At 41.8% G+C, this 12749-nt stretch overlaps 1 protein-coding gene across 1 annotated transcript in view; it reads right to left on the bottom strand.

Moving 5' to 3' along the window:
- The window catches only part of SMOC1 (SPARC related modular calcium binding 1), a 122127-nt gene that overhangs the window by 44318 nt on the left and 65060 nt on the right, over nucleotides 1-12749 (bottom strand). Inside the window, exons 6-7 of the mRNA XM_077819972.1 lie at nucleotides 5540-5596; nucleotides 1304-1384 (exon numbers count right to left, since the gene is read on the bottom strand). Of these exons, the coding sequence (XP_077676098.1) occupies nucleotides 1304-1384; nucleotides 5540-5596 (138 nt within the window). The remainder of the gene's footprint in view (nucleotides 1-1303; nucleotides 1385-5539; nucleotides 5597-12749) is intronic.

Genomic DNA, 12749 nt, shown 5'->3' with positions numbered 1-12749 from the left:
CGGACCAGCACCGGTCTGCGGACCACCACTTTGAGTAGCACTGACCTAGGGGACATGCTGTCTGTGTGCTTGGGAGGCTCACAGCCAGCATTCTGACTGAATGCTGGGAGAAGACTTTGGGTGAGCTCAACTTCATTAGACAGGACAATGTCTTGTTAGTTAAACATGAAGGTCTAGAAAGAGCATTATGATTTTATTTTACATGTATTCGATTGCTTCCAATACTTCTATCTAGCTGCTATTATTTAAATCTTTGTTAAATAAACTTAGATTTGCTTATAGTGAAAACACTTACAGATGCTCAGAGTTAAGTGGAGCGGTGAAACTGGTAAGATGAGGTGCACTGTTCCTTTGTGAATAGCAGAGCTGGGAATTCTGTGGAGTGTCTAGTAGAGCAGAGGCTGGATGCTCCAGAGGGATGCTTGGAGCGTACCTGTCACTAACCTGCAGAGGGACAGCATGGCCTGCGTAGGCTGAGAGGGGAACGCTTGTGTTGCCTGTGGCAATGAGAGAGCTGTGGTACCCACAGGTACCCACAAGGCTTCCTCACACGAAGGGCAGATGCATCACTGCCAGAAAGCATCACACACCCCGCCTACATCTCTGTTCTCATTTCTGCCTATTCCATCTTTTGTTCTTTGTTCCACCTGAGCTTCTCACCTCCCTGAGCCCAGTGACCTGCTCACTCCTCTCACCATTGTTATTTTTTCTGGGCTGTCTTTCACATGTGGAACTTCCTCCCACCCTTCTATGCAAAGCAATAATTCTCTCTTCACTCATTTACAACTCACATCTATTGCAAAGCCCACCAAGGATAAATCACCTCAGAGTCAGTGTCACCCACTTACCCAAAATATCATTACAGGTGCCTTGGGTGATCATATCTACTTAGAGTGGAACCCAAGTACAGCAACAACCTCAGTTCCTTGGGAACCACACACACAATGCAGTAAGGATGCTCTCAGGAAAGTGTTAGTTCATGGAGTTATGAAACAGGGTTAATGAGAGAGAGCATGGGAGTGGAATGAAGACTGGCAGTCTGGTATGAACAAACCCAAAGTTTCCTTCAGTATCCAAAGTTTCTGTTTTAGGGAACAAACTCTCCTCAGCATAAATCTGGTACACACTGAAGAGACCATCCCTCATTTGTTGCCTGGGTTTCCCCACTCTGCATTGTTGATAGGAGAGAGAGCGCAGCATTGTCGCTGGAAGAGGAAGAATGAAATGAGAAGTCCTGGGAAAAAAGGATCAGGCTGCTTAGTGAACTGCCATTTTTTTTTTTTTTAAAACAGACATTCGTTACCTGAGTTTCTCATACTAGAGCTGTTCAATTTGGACTCTTTGATGACCAAGTGCTTGATCCAAAGTGTGGGAGCTGTGATTTCTGAAAGACAACAAGAAACACTTAACAAAACCATATTAGTTCCACTAGTGGGGGTTGGGGAGGCATGGTGGAGGTGTCCTGACTGGTCCATTCTAGTTCTTGGGTTTTGACGTGTCCTCCAGGGTTCCTTTGTGCATTTTGTGTAGTGTGAGCCTTTAATTATCTCCCACCACAAGCACACACAACCTCTTCCACTCTTTCCATGTATTACGTCTCTGTTTCCTTCTTTCCCTAGCCCACAGTTCATACCTTTCAGCCCTGACTCAGAAGAGGTACGGACTATGTTGTGCGGTACTGCATGTTTTGTTTTCCACTAAGAGATGCATGAAATTCAGCAAAATACTTTAAAATCAGGAATGTAAACGTTACCCTAGACCCCAGAAAGCAATTGATCACCCACTTCCAATTGTCAATTCCCTTTTTAAAAAAAAATCAAAATCAAATAGATAAAAGAAAGCATGTTAAAGAAACAGATCTCATTAAGGACATGTATCTGATGCACTAAACCAAAACACACACAGATATCAACTTTCAGAAAGTGCTTAGAGATCCGTGGATGAAACGTGTTATACTGTTCAAGTTCAAAATACAGCAAACCCTGCCTTATGCAACCCCTCAAGGGTCGATACAAACTGGTTGCTTAACAGAGAGATTCAAATAGAGGTTGAGCGGGGTACTTGATACCTTAAGTGGTCTCAAAAAGGGACTTTTAAAAACTAACTAAAGCATCCTCTATTGAAAACTAATATTTTTTTAAAATAGTAGGGCCTGATTGTTTTTATTTTTTTATTCTAAAAAAATGTTACAAGGGTTTTTCTGTTTGCTTATTGACATTTATATAGCTCTGTTCAACAAGGAAGAAGCTGACTAACTATATAGGAGAAATAAATAATACAAAAAGTGCATCAAATTCACAAATTAAACAAACAAAGGTTATGAGGGCAAACATTTTCTCTCTCAGCTCCAGCAACCATAGGAGTGTTTGCTTGTGAAAGGAGAATCGAGCAATTTAGTCATCTGCCCCAACCCCCCACTCCCACCTCCACCTCAATCCAGGGTCATGGAGCTGCTGACCTGCAACCCAGAGTCAGAAGCTACACTTCCCTGACCTGTTTGCTATTCTTTTTGAGAGAGACAGGAGAGAGAGAGAGTGAGCGAGTGTGTGTGTGTGTGGTGTGTGTGGGGCGGGTGCCAGATTTAAGGGCAAATTTCAAGGAGTGCTCTAGTCCCACAACTGGTGCCTGCTTTTCAAAAAAGCTTTACTCTCAGTCAGTCTCTTATATAAATGACCAGACTTCCTAACCAGCCTAGCACATTGGCTTATAACCACATTTGAAAAATCTGGCCTCAAACAACATAACCCAAGACCTACTATCTAAAGCTGACTTTTCCCTTTTCCCTAACAAAGATAATTGATGCCATTTAAGGGATTTCTTTCAAGCAAGAATTTTTTCCCCTTTCAAGGATATGTGGAAATACGTTAGTTTAAAAAAGTTTATTGAACAGCAATTTAACTTCAGGGTTTTGCTGCCAGGTTTGTCTTTTTGTACCTAGCTAAAGAAGAAATTGTTTTCAAAACAAACATTTCAGGGGGAAAACAGAGTATTTAAAACTCTGATCATCAAGTCAGTCTTCATTTTAACAATCTGACATCCCCAAACCCTATGTGATGCTCAAAGCAGTTTTCCTTTTTGATTGTCACATGAGTAAAAGATTCTGAAGGCAACATTAACCACTTTTCCTTCCACTCCTACAACCACAAGGCCTTCAACATTAAGCTCCAGTGCCTCCATGGCAATAGCACAGGTGTAAGACTAAAATCCCATTACTGGGCCAGAGTTGTTTACTAATTCTGTACCCAGAGGGTGAGATTTTCAAAAAAGAGCCTACAGGAGTTAAGCATACAAATCCTACCGAAATTCAATGGGATTTGTACACTTAACTCTCCCATCTTTGAGAGCTCCAGCCATAAATGAATAGATAACAGAACAATGCTTTGGCCTTCTCTGTTGTCTCCCATTAGAGGGTCTCAAACCAATGAAGTGATCATCACAACCCCCAGTGCAGTAGGAAGTTTACTTATCCCTATTTTAGCAGTGGGGAAACTGACATATACAGATAAAGTGACATATCCAAGGTGTCACAGTGTGCGAGTGTCAGAACTTGGATAGTTCCCAGTCTCATGCTGCCTCTCCATTTGGCCAAAAGGAATGCTGCCCTAGTTAATAGAAGGCCTAAAATCTGACCATTCCTGTTACGAGATGTACATGGTGCAAGAGGAAAGAAGTGATTGCGTGATGTGTCGCAAGATTCACAGTAACACACAAAATAAACAAAGCTGGTGCATGGTCCTTCATTATGCTGTACAAGCTTGCTATGGTCCATTTCCCTCTTGGTCTCACCTAAAGTCTCAGTGCAAAATGATAGGTCCTTTGAATGAGCAAATATTAGAGACTTTAAAATATCTTGCACAGAAGAGAGGCACACAAGAACTATTAGGCTCTACATGTCCTGTTGGTGGCCAGGGCAGGACTGTCTCTGCAGCGTACACTCTAGTGTTTGTCTGAATGACCCAAGGGTTGGGGACTTTCACCATTCCCTTAGGGCTTGTCTACATTACCCGCTGGATCAACGGGCAATGATCGATCCAGTGGGGGGTCGATTTATCGTGTCTAGTGCAGATGCGATAAATCGACAGCCGAGCGCTCTCCCGTAGACTCCGATGCTCCACCGGAGCAAGAGGCGCAGGCGGAGTTGATGGGGGAGCGTCAGCAGTCGACTCACCTCAGTGAGGACACTGCAGTGAGTAGATTTAAGTAGGTCGACTTCAGCTACGTAATTCACGTAGCTGAAGTTGCGTAACTTAGATAGATTCTCCCGCCCAGTGTAGACCAGACCTAAGAAACTTCTGACAAGGCTTCCACAGACTAATCCAGTGCACTGTTTGGGAATGATTCCTGTACTTAAGTCCACATTTTCTTAGTGCATTCCTTCCGTTGTGCATTCACCACCACTACCTTGGGGTAAACTGAAAGCCCAGCAGCATGCTGTTATTACAAACAGCAATTTAATACAATACCAGATGGCTGCTAGAAGGAACACTTTTTTGGGGGGGGGAGGGGGGTGTTATGTAAACATGAGACTGACAACTAGGGTTTTGTTTCCTCTGTTTATTTATGTGGGAATGCAAAATTTTGGCCTAAGTATCTTTTTTGTTTTTTAAAGCGGATACAAAGAATTTTATAAAAGCTAGGTCCATGCAAATGATGGAACTGCAGTCACTTGCGATTAAATACGCTTATTTTAGCGTAAAAAACCCCTCCAAACCAAAACCCATCACGACCACCTATTCGTGTGAGGTGAAGGGAGGAGCTACTGACAGCAACACCTGGACCTGCCAAATCCCTTTGATTTTTGGTTTCAACTCCATCTTAAAATCTTAGGGACCCATAAAATCTGCAGCTCTCCCCTGGCCAGGACATCCAAAGGGGCTCATAGTGGAGGTTCAGGTTTTGGCTCCCATCTAAATTATAACTGATCACAGCAGTCTCGCTTTAATTTAAGGATTCCAGGGAACTGAGGCACAACAGTTCTCAACAGTCACTGGGTCGGCACACCTGAAAGAGGAAACTGCCTTGGCGGACCATGGATCAGGTGGGCCCAGGACGCAGACTTCATTTACTTAATGGAAAGTGCATCACTGGAGGCAAGCGATCAATGAAGAAACCTCCCAACATGTTCCCTCCAAGTCAACATTCACAGACTGCCGTTTAGTCTTCCCCTCCCTTTGGGGAAGCTGCTGTGGTTTGCAGAGGTTACGAAACTCCTTGTACCAATACTGGGGGGAGGGGTGGGTGTGAAGGGGAGGAGGACGGAATATACGAAACTGTCATTTCCGACTCAGAGCATTTTTTAGCCATGACGCCTTCCTCTCTGAGGTTATCCAAAGGATCCGTCCAACTTGTGTTATTCCTGGATCCCAGGAAAGAAGGGAGGATGGGAAAGGATTTGGATAAATACCTCAAGTCCCAAGGGCACTCTGAATTGTAGACAATTTATAAGATTCAGGGCGTTACTGCATTGCAGGTTAAAGCCAGGGTTTGAACAACAAATGTGAGGGAGAGAGAAAATTTTGTTTAAAAGGGAGGCTCTTACCTTCACCATCAAAAATCGGCTGGGTCTCCATGGTGGGCGTGGGCTTCGAACCATCATCTGAATTGAGAGTTAAAAAGAACCGAAAAGAAACTACCATTATTGAGGTAAATACTATCTACTCTCCAGTACTGTTGAATAATTGGGATTTGTACATGGCCCGGCCAAGTCCAAGAGAGAGAAGAAAGATAGACAGAAAGATGGAAAGTCAAGACATAATACATTTTCAGAGTTTACTTGGACACTAGTGGTATGTCACAGTTCACAGTAAACATGCACTGATCACTACCTTTAGATTTGAGAGAGAATTTCCCACACATAACACGGACATAAACTATGGGTATTTGCCCCTTCTCCCTGATGCATTGATTAGAGATCATCTTTTAGGATCAGGTGGGCCTATCCCACACAGTTGATATCCTGTGACACCAGGGAGCTGGGAATTAATGGACTAAAGTCCTTCTAATTATCTTCTTGGTTTAAAGAACATCTTCTGAAACTTACCAACGTGGAGCCGGGCATCACCATTCATTGAAGCGCTGTTAGAAAAGGTCTGTCAATAGGAAAACTTATTTCTTACAGTGGTAACGTCAAGCTGCCCTCTAGCTCCGACGTGATTATAAGACATGGGGAAAAAAAACTTCTTAGATTAGCTTTCCCCAATACACTATGCTCCGATGCCTTCTGGCAACAAGGGTGAAGTCTTTCCCTTTTAAAAGCTTACACCAAACAAAGTCAAATCCACAAGAAAAATCACAGGGGCCATAGAGACAAAAGATTAGATGCCAATCACATTATGCAGACAGGCACTGATTGCTAACTTCGGGCTCAGGTTGAGGTCCACCCTCTCAAAGTTATGGGGTGTTTGAATTTGTTGTCCCTTTTAGGCCCACCTCTACATGGCCTTAAACTATAGTATGTGTGGTGGTGGTAGAAGTATCTGAAAGGGAAAAACACTGAGTTACACTGAAAATAATTGGGAGAGTCAGTTCAACTCCTTGGTTCAGTCTTGCTGTAGTGTGTTGTGGTGCTGTATAAAGTGAGGGTGAGGTGAAAACCTGTATATTTCTTGCATGTTGTGCTTTTAGAGAACTTACAACACAGCCTTTGTTGCATGACCTCACACCAGACACATTATGGGAAAGGGAGGGAGCTCGCAGTTACAAAGCCCATAACAGAATATTTGAGGCCGGGGTGAGGGCGGAATCGATGGAAAACAAGACTATTCAGGCAATATTCTCATGACTACAGACTGCTTTTTTTAATTGACTTGAGCTTAAATACCTTTTCATCAGAGCACTGATTATTTATTTCTAGGTACATCAATCAGAAAGGGAACCCAAACTGAAGAAGTGTGGTTCAAATTTCATTTCATCTGTGCAATTCCATGAAAATAAAAGATGGGAGACAGTAACGGAGAACCTCTATTCATTTGCCTCTTTGATTCATGCATTGTCTATATGTTTAACAAGTGTAGTTAGAATACATTTGAACACACAGAACGCATGCAATTTTTACCATATAATGTATAAAACAGGGCTATATCCGTGGGCCAAATTCTCAGCTGAAATGGCCAATGCTGCAGGAGTAAGTAAAGAGACTAGTAACGGCTAGTACTCAGGAGCTCACGGGATCTGGCCTGGGCAAGGCTCCCATTTAATGATGGTTTTGCCTGAATAAAAACCAAGTAAAAGCTAAGTAGGAAAAAAGAATCAGGGTTTAGCCCAATACATTTAACATTTATGCACTGGCTGTATCTTTTAATCATTCTTTGTATTTTAAATACAGTTTGCATCAGTGATCAGGCCAAAGAGAAGGGTGCAGGGTTCCACCCAATCTCCTTCCATAATCCACAGCTCTGCCTGCACGCCAACAATAGCTAGATGTTTCTACTAAAATGACCAGCAGTTAAATAGTTAATGTTAACACTTCCATCATTAGGCTTCAGAGTTAGCATGCCCTTGTGATAAAATGAGGTCAATGTATTCCTCCTTTACAGTGGTCGTTCCACGCTGGCTGTTCACAGGTTCAGGTAAACAGCAGACCAATGAGGCACATTCTAAAGGTCGTCTTTACACCTAAAAGGGCTAGAAATGTGTTTTTGCTTTTAACAAAGGAAACTAACTGGGTAGACACCAACAGAGTGCTAGTAGGGTGTCCTGCTGAGTAACAGTCAAGTTCAACCTCTATTTTGCATAGCCATTTATATTAAGTAAATATACAAATGCATTTTATTTCCCTGTAGACCAATCATTTCCTTATTCTAAGAGTAGGAGATTTGTCACACCAGCTCAGACGATTGATCCAGCCAGCCCAGCACCCTGTATTCTGACAGTGATCAATATATTAGGCTTCAGAGAAAGGTCGAAACCCCCACAATGGATCTAGTCCTGTTTTAATACCTTACATGAAGGGGAAATTCCTTCCTGACCCCTGCAGAGAATCAACTTGTTACATGAAGTATGAGATTTTATGTCATTTTTAATAAGTAAAACTACAAACGTTACCAATCGAAGTTATCCAGCTTAAAAAAAAAAAAGGTCTAGCCTCAGTACTGGTCTTCCTTCATAGGAGATGGTATAGGGGTGAAGAAAATGTTTGCAGGAGTGGCTGAACTACTACTCGCATGATGCAACCATCTCCTGTCTGATTGAGCCATGTTGTGCATCATGGGAGATGTTGTCTAGCCCAGTCCATAGGAGAGAAAGACATCAAGCAACAACTCCCAGGAGCCAATGAGGCACCAATGAGAAATAGTTTAATGTTAAACTGAATCCAAATGAAATGTTTCTAGTTAGTTCAACAAACTGAAATGAAAAACATTTATTACAAACATTACCTTACATATTTAGTTTCAGTTTTCTTGGCAGAAATATCAAAAAGTTTTGGAAAAGTTGAAATTTTCTCAACATTCAATTGTGCAGAAATTGCATTTTGCCAAAAATCCTTAATGGAAAATTCCTGACCAGCTCTATACAAATAAACAATAGGTGAAATCCTGGACCTATTGAAGTCAAATTGGAAATTTTGCTTTTGGCTTCAGTGGGGTCAGGCTTTAACCTAATACGAATAAAAATGTCAATGAACTTCCAAGGAATAGGTTTTGCTTTCAATTTAAGTTTAAGATTTCCATATAGTGTCAGAAACACACACACACACACACACACACACACACAGCTGAGCCAGAAAATAAAACAAGAAAATGAAAGTGAAATAGACCTGTTACTGACCAAGCTGAGGGAAGTGAAAGAAGTTCGCAGACAGCAACAATGATGAAAAGTAAAATGAAATGAAGTGATAACATTTTTGGTTTAGAGATTTTTCCAGCCAAAAATGGCCCCTTTATGGGGGATGTGGAAATTTTCATGGAATTTATGGAATTTCGTGGAATTTACTCTTCTTTTGAGATTTTCCAGTGTTTCCAACAAAAAACCTCAAAACATTTTGGCTTTCAAAATGGAGAACAGTGGAAAACCAAAAACACAAACGGAGGCACTTTTACTTTTTTGTCAAAATAGAAAAATCCCAGTTAATTCCTCACTACCACAATTTTAACCCCTGTGGAAAATTTTGAACTTAGTTTTACAACCAGCTATTAATTTTAACATTGTTGAGTATTACCCTTGGTAACAGAGGTAAGGAAATTTTTAGGTATACAGGGCAAATACTTTCCTGGTATAACACTTTTGGCTTCATAGGAATTAGACGACAATTTGGCCCTTGATTTTTATCTTGATGTTATCCCTTTAAAAATGAGGCTATCTAATGAAAGGTAAGTCAACCTTCATACTAAGTCAGAACAAGGTGCTGGGCTTCAATATGACTCATGAAACCACAGCAACTACTTTAAAAAAAAATTATAAAGTTTTAGGTGATATTCTACCACTCCATTGAAGCAGTTAACAACGTAACAGTTTAGACGTCAACACGACATACAGCAGTCTGAAAAAATTATATGATTAGGAAAGGACTGGGCACAATGAACTGCCAGTATGGTAATAAGCTTATTTATAATGTTACCATGAATGCTTATCCACTGAGTAACTCGAGAATTGCTTTTCAATTTTAAAAACAGTTTCATAAATCAAAAAGGCGGGGGGGGGGGGTGGGGGGGCCTAGAAATAGATCTGAGCCACAACTTTTGTATCCAAATCTAGATCTGAACTTTGGCAAAGTTCAGCATGATTTAATCAGGGAGGTTGTTTTAGGCCTATCTCAAGAACAAACAAAAAAACCCCAGAACAGTCACAAATACAACATTTTTGATAAATACTGACTCCTTCTCAAGAACTGGTTTCAGAATAACAGCCGTGTTAGTCTGTATTCACAAAAAGAAAAGGAGTACTTGTGGCACCTTAGAGGCTAACCAATTTATTTGAGCATAAGCTTTCGTGAAGTGTAGCTCACGAAAGCTTATGCTCAAATAAATTGGTTAGTCTCTAAGGTGCCACAAGTACTCCTTTTCTTCTCAAAAACTAAGGCCTTCCTTTTAGAGTTATCCAGAAATAGCCATTTAATCATCAGTTTGGTTTGATTTTCAGGATAATGCCCAAATGAAAAATAAAAACAAACAAACCCTAAAAAACCAAGCCTATGAACTGTGTTTTTATTTTATAAAAATATAGAAATATAAATTAAATAAAAAGATCTTCCTAAAAATTAAGTATCTTGATATTACAAATAAAACCTCACACAACACTTTCCCCCATTTAACTGCCAAGGCTGAATTTTCAATTATTCAATCCATCATGGTTGCACCCAAAATTATGCTTTCCAAACACAAGACAACACAATACCTGTCCTGTTTAAGAAACACGATTCCTCCTCACATTTACTTTTAAAAAAATACAGTAACAGAGGTGAACTTATTTAAAAATCAAAAACCAGAAACTCATGGTATTTTGTTTTGGTTTGTTTAGGGGTCATGTAATAGTCACGAGACAAGTAGTACATTTTATTTTACAAAGTACACTCTGGTGTTGCTGCTTCCAGCTGCATGTCTATTTCTCAGACCAGAGGATTTTTTCCAATAATTCAATGTTCCCAACAAGTTTTAGTGAAACTTGTTGCGTCTCACAAGGCTTTCGACTTGGAGCAGAACAGCAGCTATGATATTGTCTACTCTCCTTTGACTTTTCTTTTCACTCCAGCCATCGCTTGTCACACTGAACTCTCGTTCCACTGGGCTGTTTGTTCCTGGTAAAACACTGAGGTAAAACACTGGCACAGCAGTAAGTTATAAACAAACATTTTGTAGTTATTAAAAAAAAAAGAGGGTTCTGATAAAATGAAAAACCAGGGCATTTCAGATTTCCCAGAAGTTCCTGGAATACAATATCATAGGGAAAAAAGCAGGATATGTAGTCCCTTTAAAATGCCAAGAAAATGTTTGATCTTTATTAATTACAATCTATTGCCTCCTGCAAGGAACTAAAAAACCCTATAGCTTTAGGAAAGCTGTGCAAATGTAGCAACTCCCCATATAGAATATGGGCAGAGGGACAGAAATAGAAAGTGAACCATGTACCCTAGCACCACAAGATGGCAATGTTTCCAGATCAGAATTGATGTGCACCTACAGAATCATCAAGGAGACTTCGCTCTTGGCTGCAGTTTCCCAAAACTCGGGGTGAAGAGAGAGCATCTGTGTCCTATCCTCAGATCCATAGCAGCCCAGGATGGATGATGGGATCATATATTTCATTTCTCATGGTGTTCTTTGGATGGCTAGAAAAAAAATGTTATCTACCTTTCGTAACTGTTGTTCTTTGAGATGCGTTGCTCATGCACATTCCATTCTAGGCATGCGAGTGCTCATGTGCGCGGATGGAGATTTTTGCCTTAGCAGTATCCGTAGGGTTGGCTGTGCCACCCTCTGGAGTGCCACCCTCATGCATTGTTTTAATCAGACGCTGCAGGTTCTGTGTCCTCTCAGTTCCTTCTTGCTGGCAACTCTGACAGAGGAGCAGGAGGACAGGTAATGGAACGGACATGAGTAACATCTCAAAGAACAACAATTACGAAAGGTAAATAACCATTTTTTCTTCAAGTGCTTGTTCATGTCGATTCCATTCTAGGTGACTCACAAGCAGTATCCCTAGAGGTGGGCTCTAAGTTCACAGTCATGCAGCTTGCAACACTGCTCTACTGAAGCCAGCATTGTCTCGGGCTTGCTAGGTAAGTGCGTAGTGAGACATGAACATGTGAATAGACAACCAGGTATCTGCAGATACCTAGAATTGACACATGGGCATGGAAGGCCACTGAGGCGGCTTGCGCCTTCGTCGAATGGGCAGTTATGATTGACAGTGGAGGCACTTTCACCTGATCATAGCAAAACCGAATGCATCCACGATGAAATTCTCTGGGTGGTCACCAGATGACCTTTCATCGTATCCACCACTGTGATGAACAGTTGCATCAACTTATGGAATGGCTTGGTCCTTTCAATGTAGAAGGCTAGTGCTCTCCTGATGTCCAGGGAATGCAACCTATACTCCTCTTCAGACTTATGAAGCTTTGGCAATAAATACGTCCTGGCTCATGTGAAATTGCAAAACTACGTTGAGTAGGAAAGCTGGGTACAGGGCAGCTGGACCTTGTCCTCGAAAAACACCGTATAGGGCATCTCCGAGGTAAGTGCCCTAATCTCAGAGATCCTTTGGGCAGACGTTATCGCCACCAGGAATGACATCTTCCAGGAGAGCAGAAGAAGGGAACAGAAAGCCAAGGGCTTGAAGGGAGCTCTCATGAGCCGTGTGAGCACTAGATTCAGGTCCCATGGAGGGACAGGGTCTCTGACATGGGGATAGAGTTGCTCCAGACCTTTCAAGAACCGGATCATCATGTATTGAGCAAAGACTGACCTGCCCTGGAATGCAGGGTGAAAGGCTGATATCGTGGCCAAGTGGATCTTAAATCAATCAATGAAAGGGACAAGCTCTGGAGTTTGAGATGCAGAAGGTAGTTCAGGATCTATTGCACCAAGGCCTGCTCAGGCCTAACCCCTTGGGTCGAGGCCCAGCACGTGAACAGTTTCCATTTGGCCAGGTAGGTTGCTTTGGTGGAGGGCTTTCTATTTCCCAGTAGGACCTGCTGGACACAGGCCGAGCGCTCCTGCTCTTTTGCATTCAACCATGCACAAACCAAGCTGTTAGGTGCAGCGCTGCTAGATTCAGGTACAGGAGCCTGCTGTGGTTCTGGGATAGGAGAT

This window comes from Eretmochelys imbricata, chromosome 6 (assembly GCF_965152235.1).
Source record: "Eretmochelys imbricata isolate rEreImb1 chromosome 6, rEreImb1.hap1, whole genome shotgun sequence".
NCBI classification, from domain to species: Eukaryota; Metazoa; Chordata; order Testudines; family Cheloniidae; genus Eretmochelys; species Eretmochelys imbricata.
The sequence above is the reverse complement of the archived record's forward strand: the minus strand, read 5'-3'. Positions and strand labels throughout refer to the sequence as shown.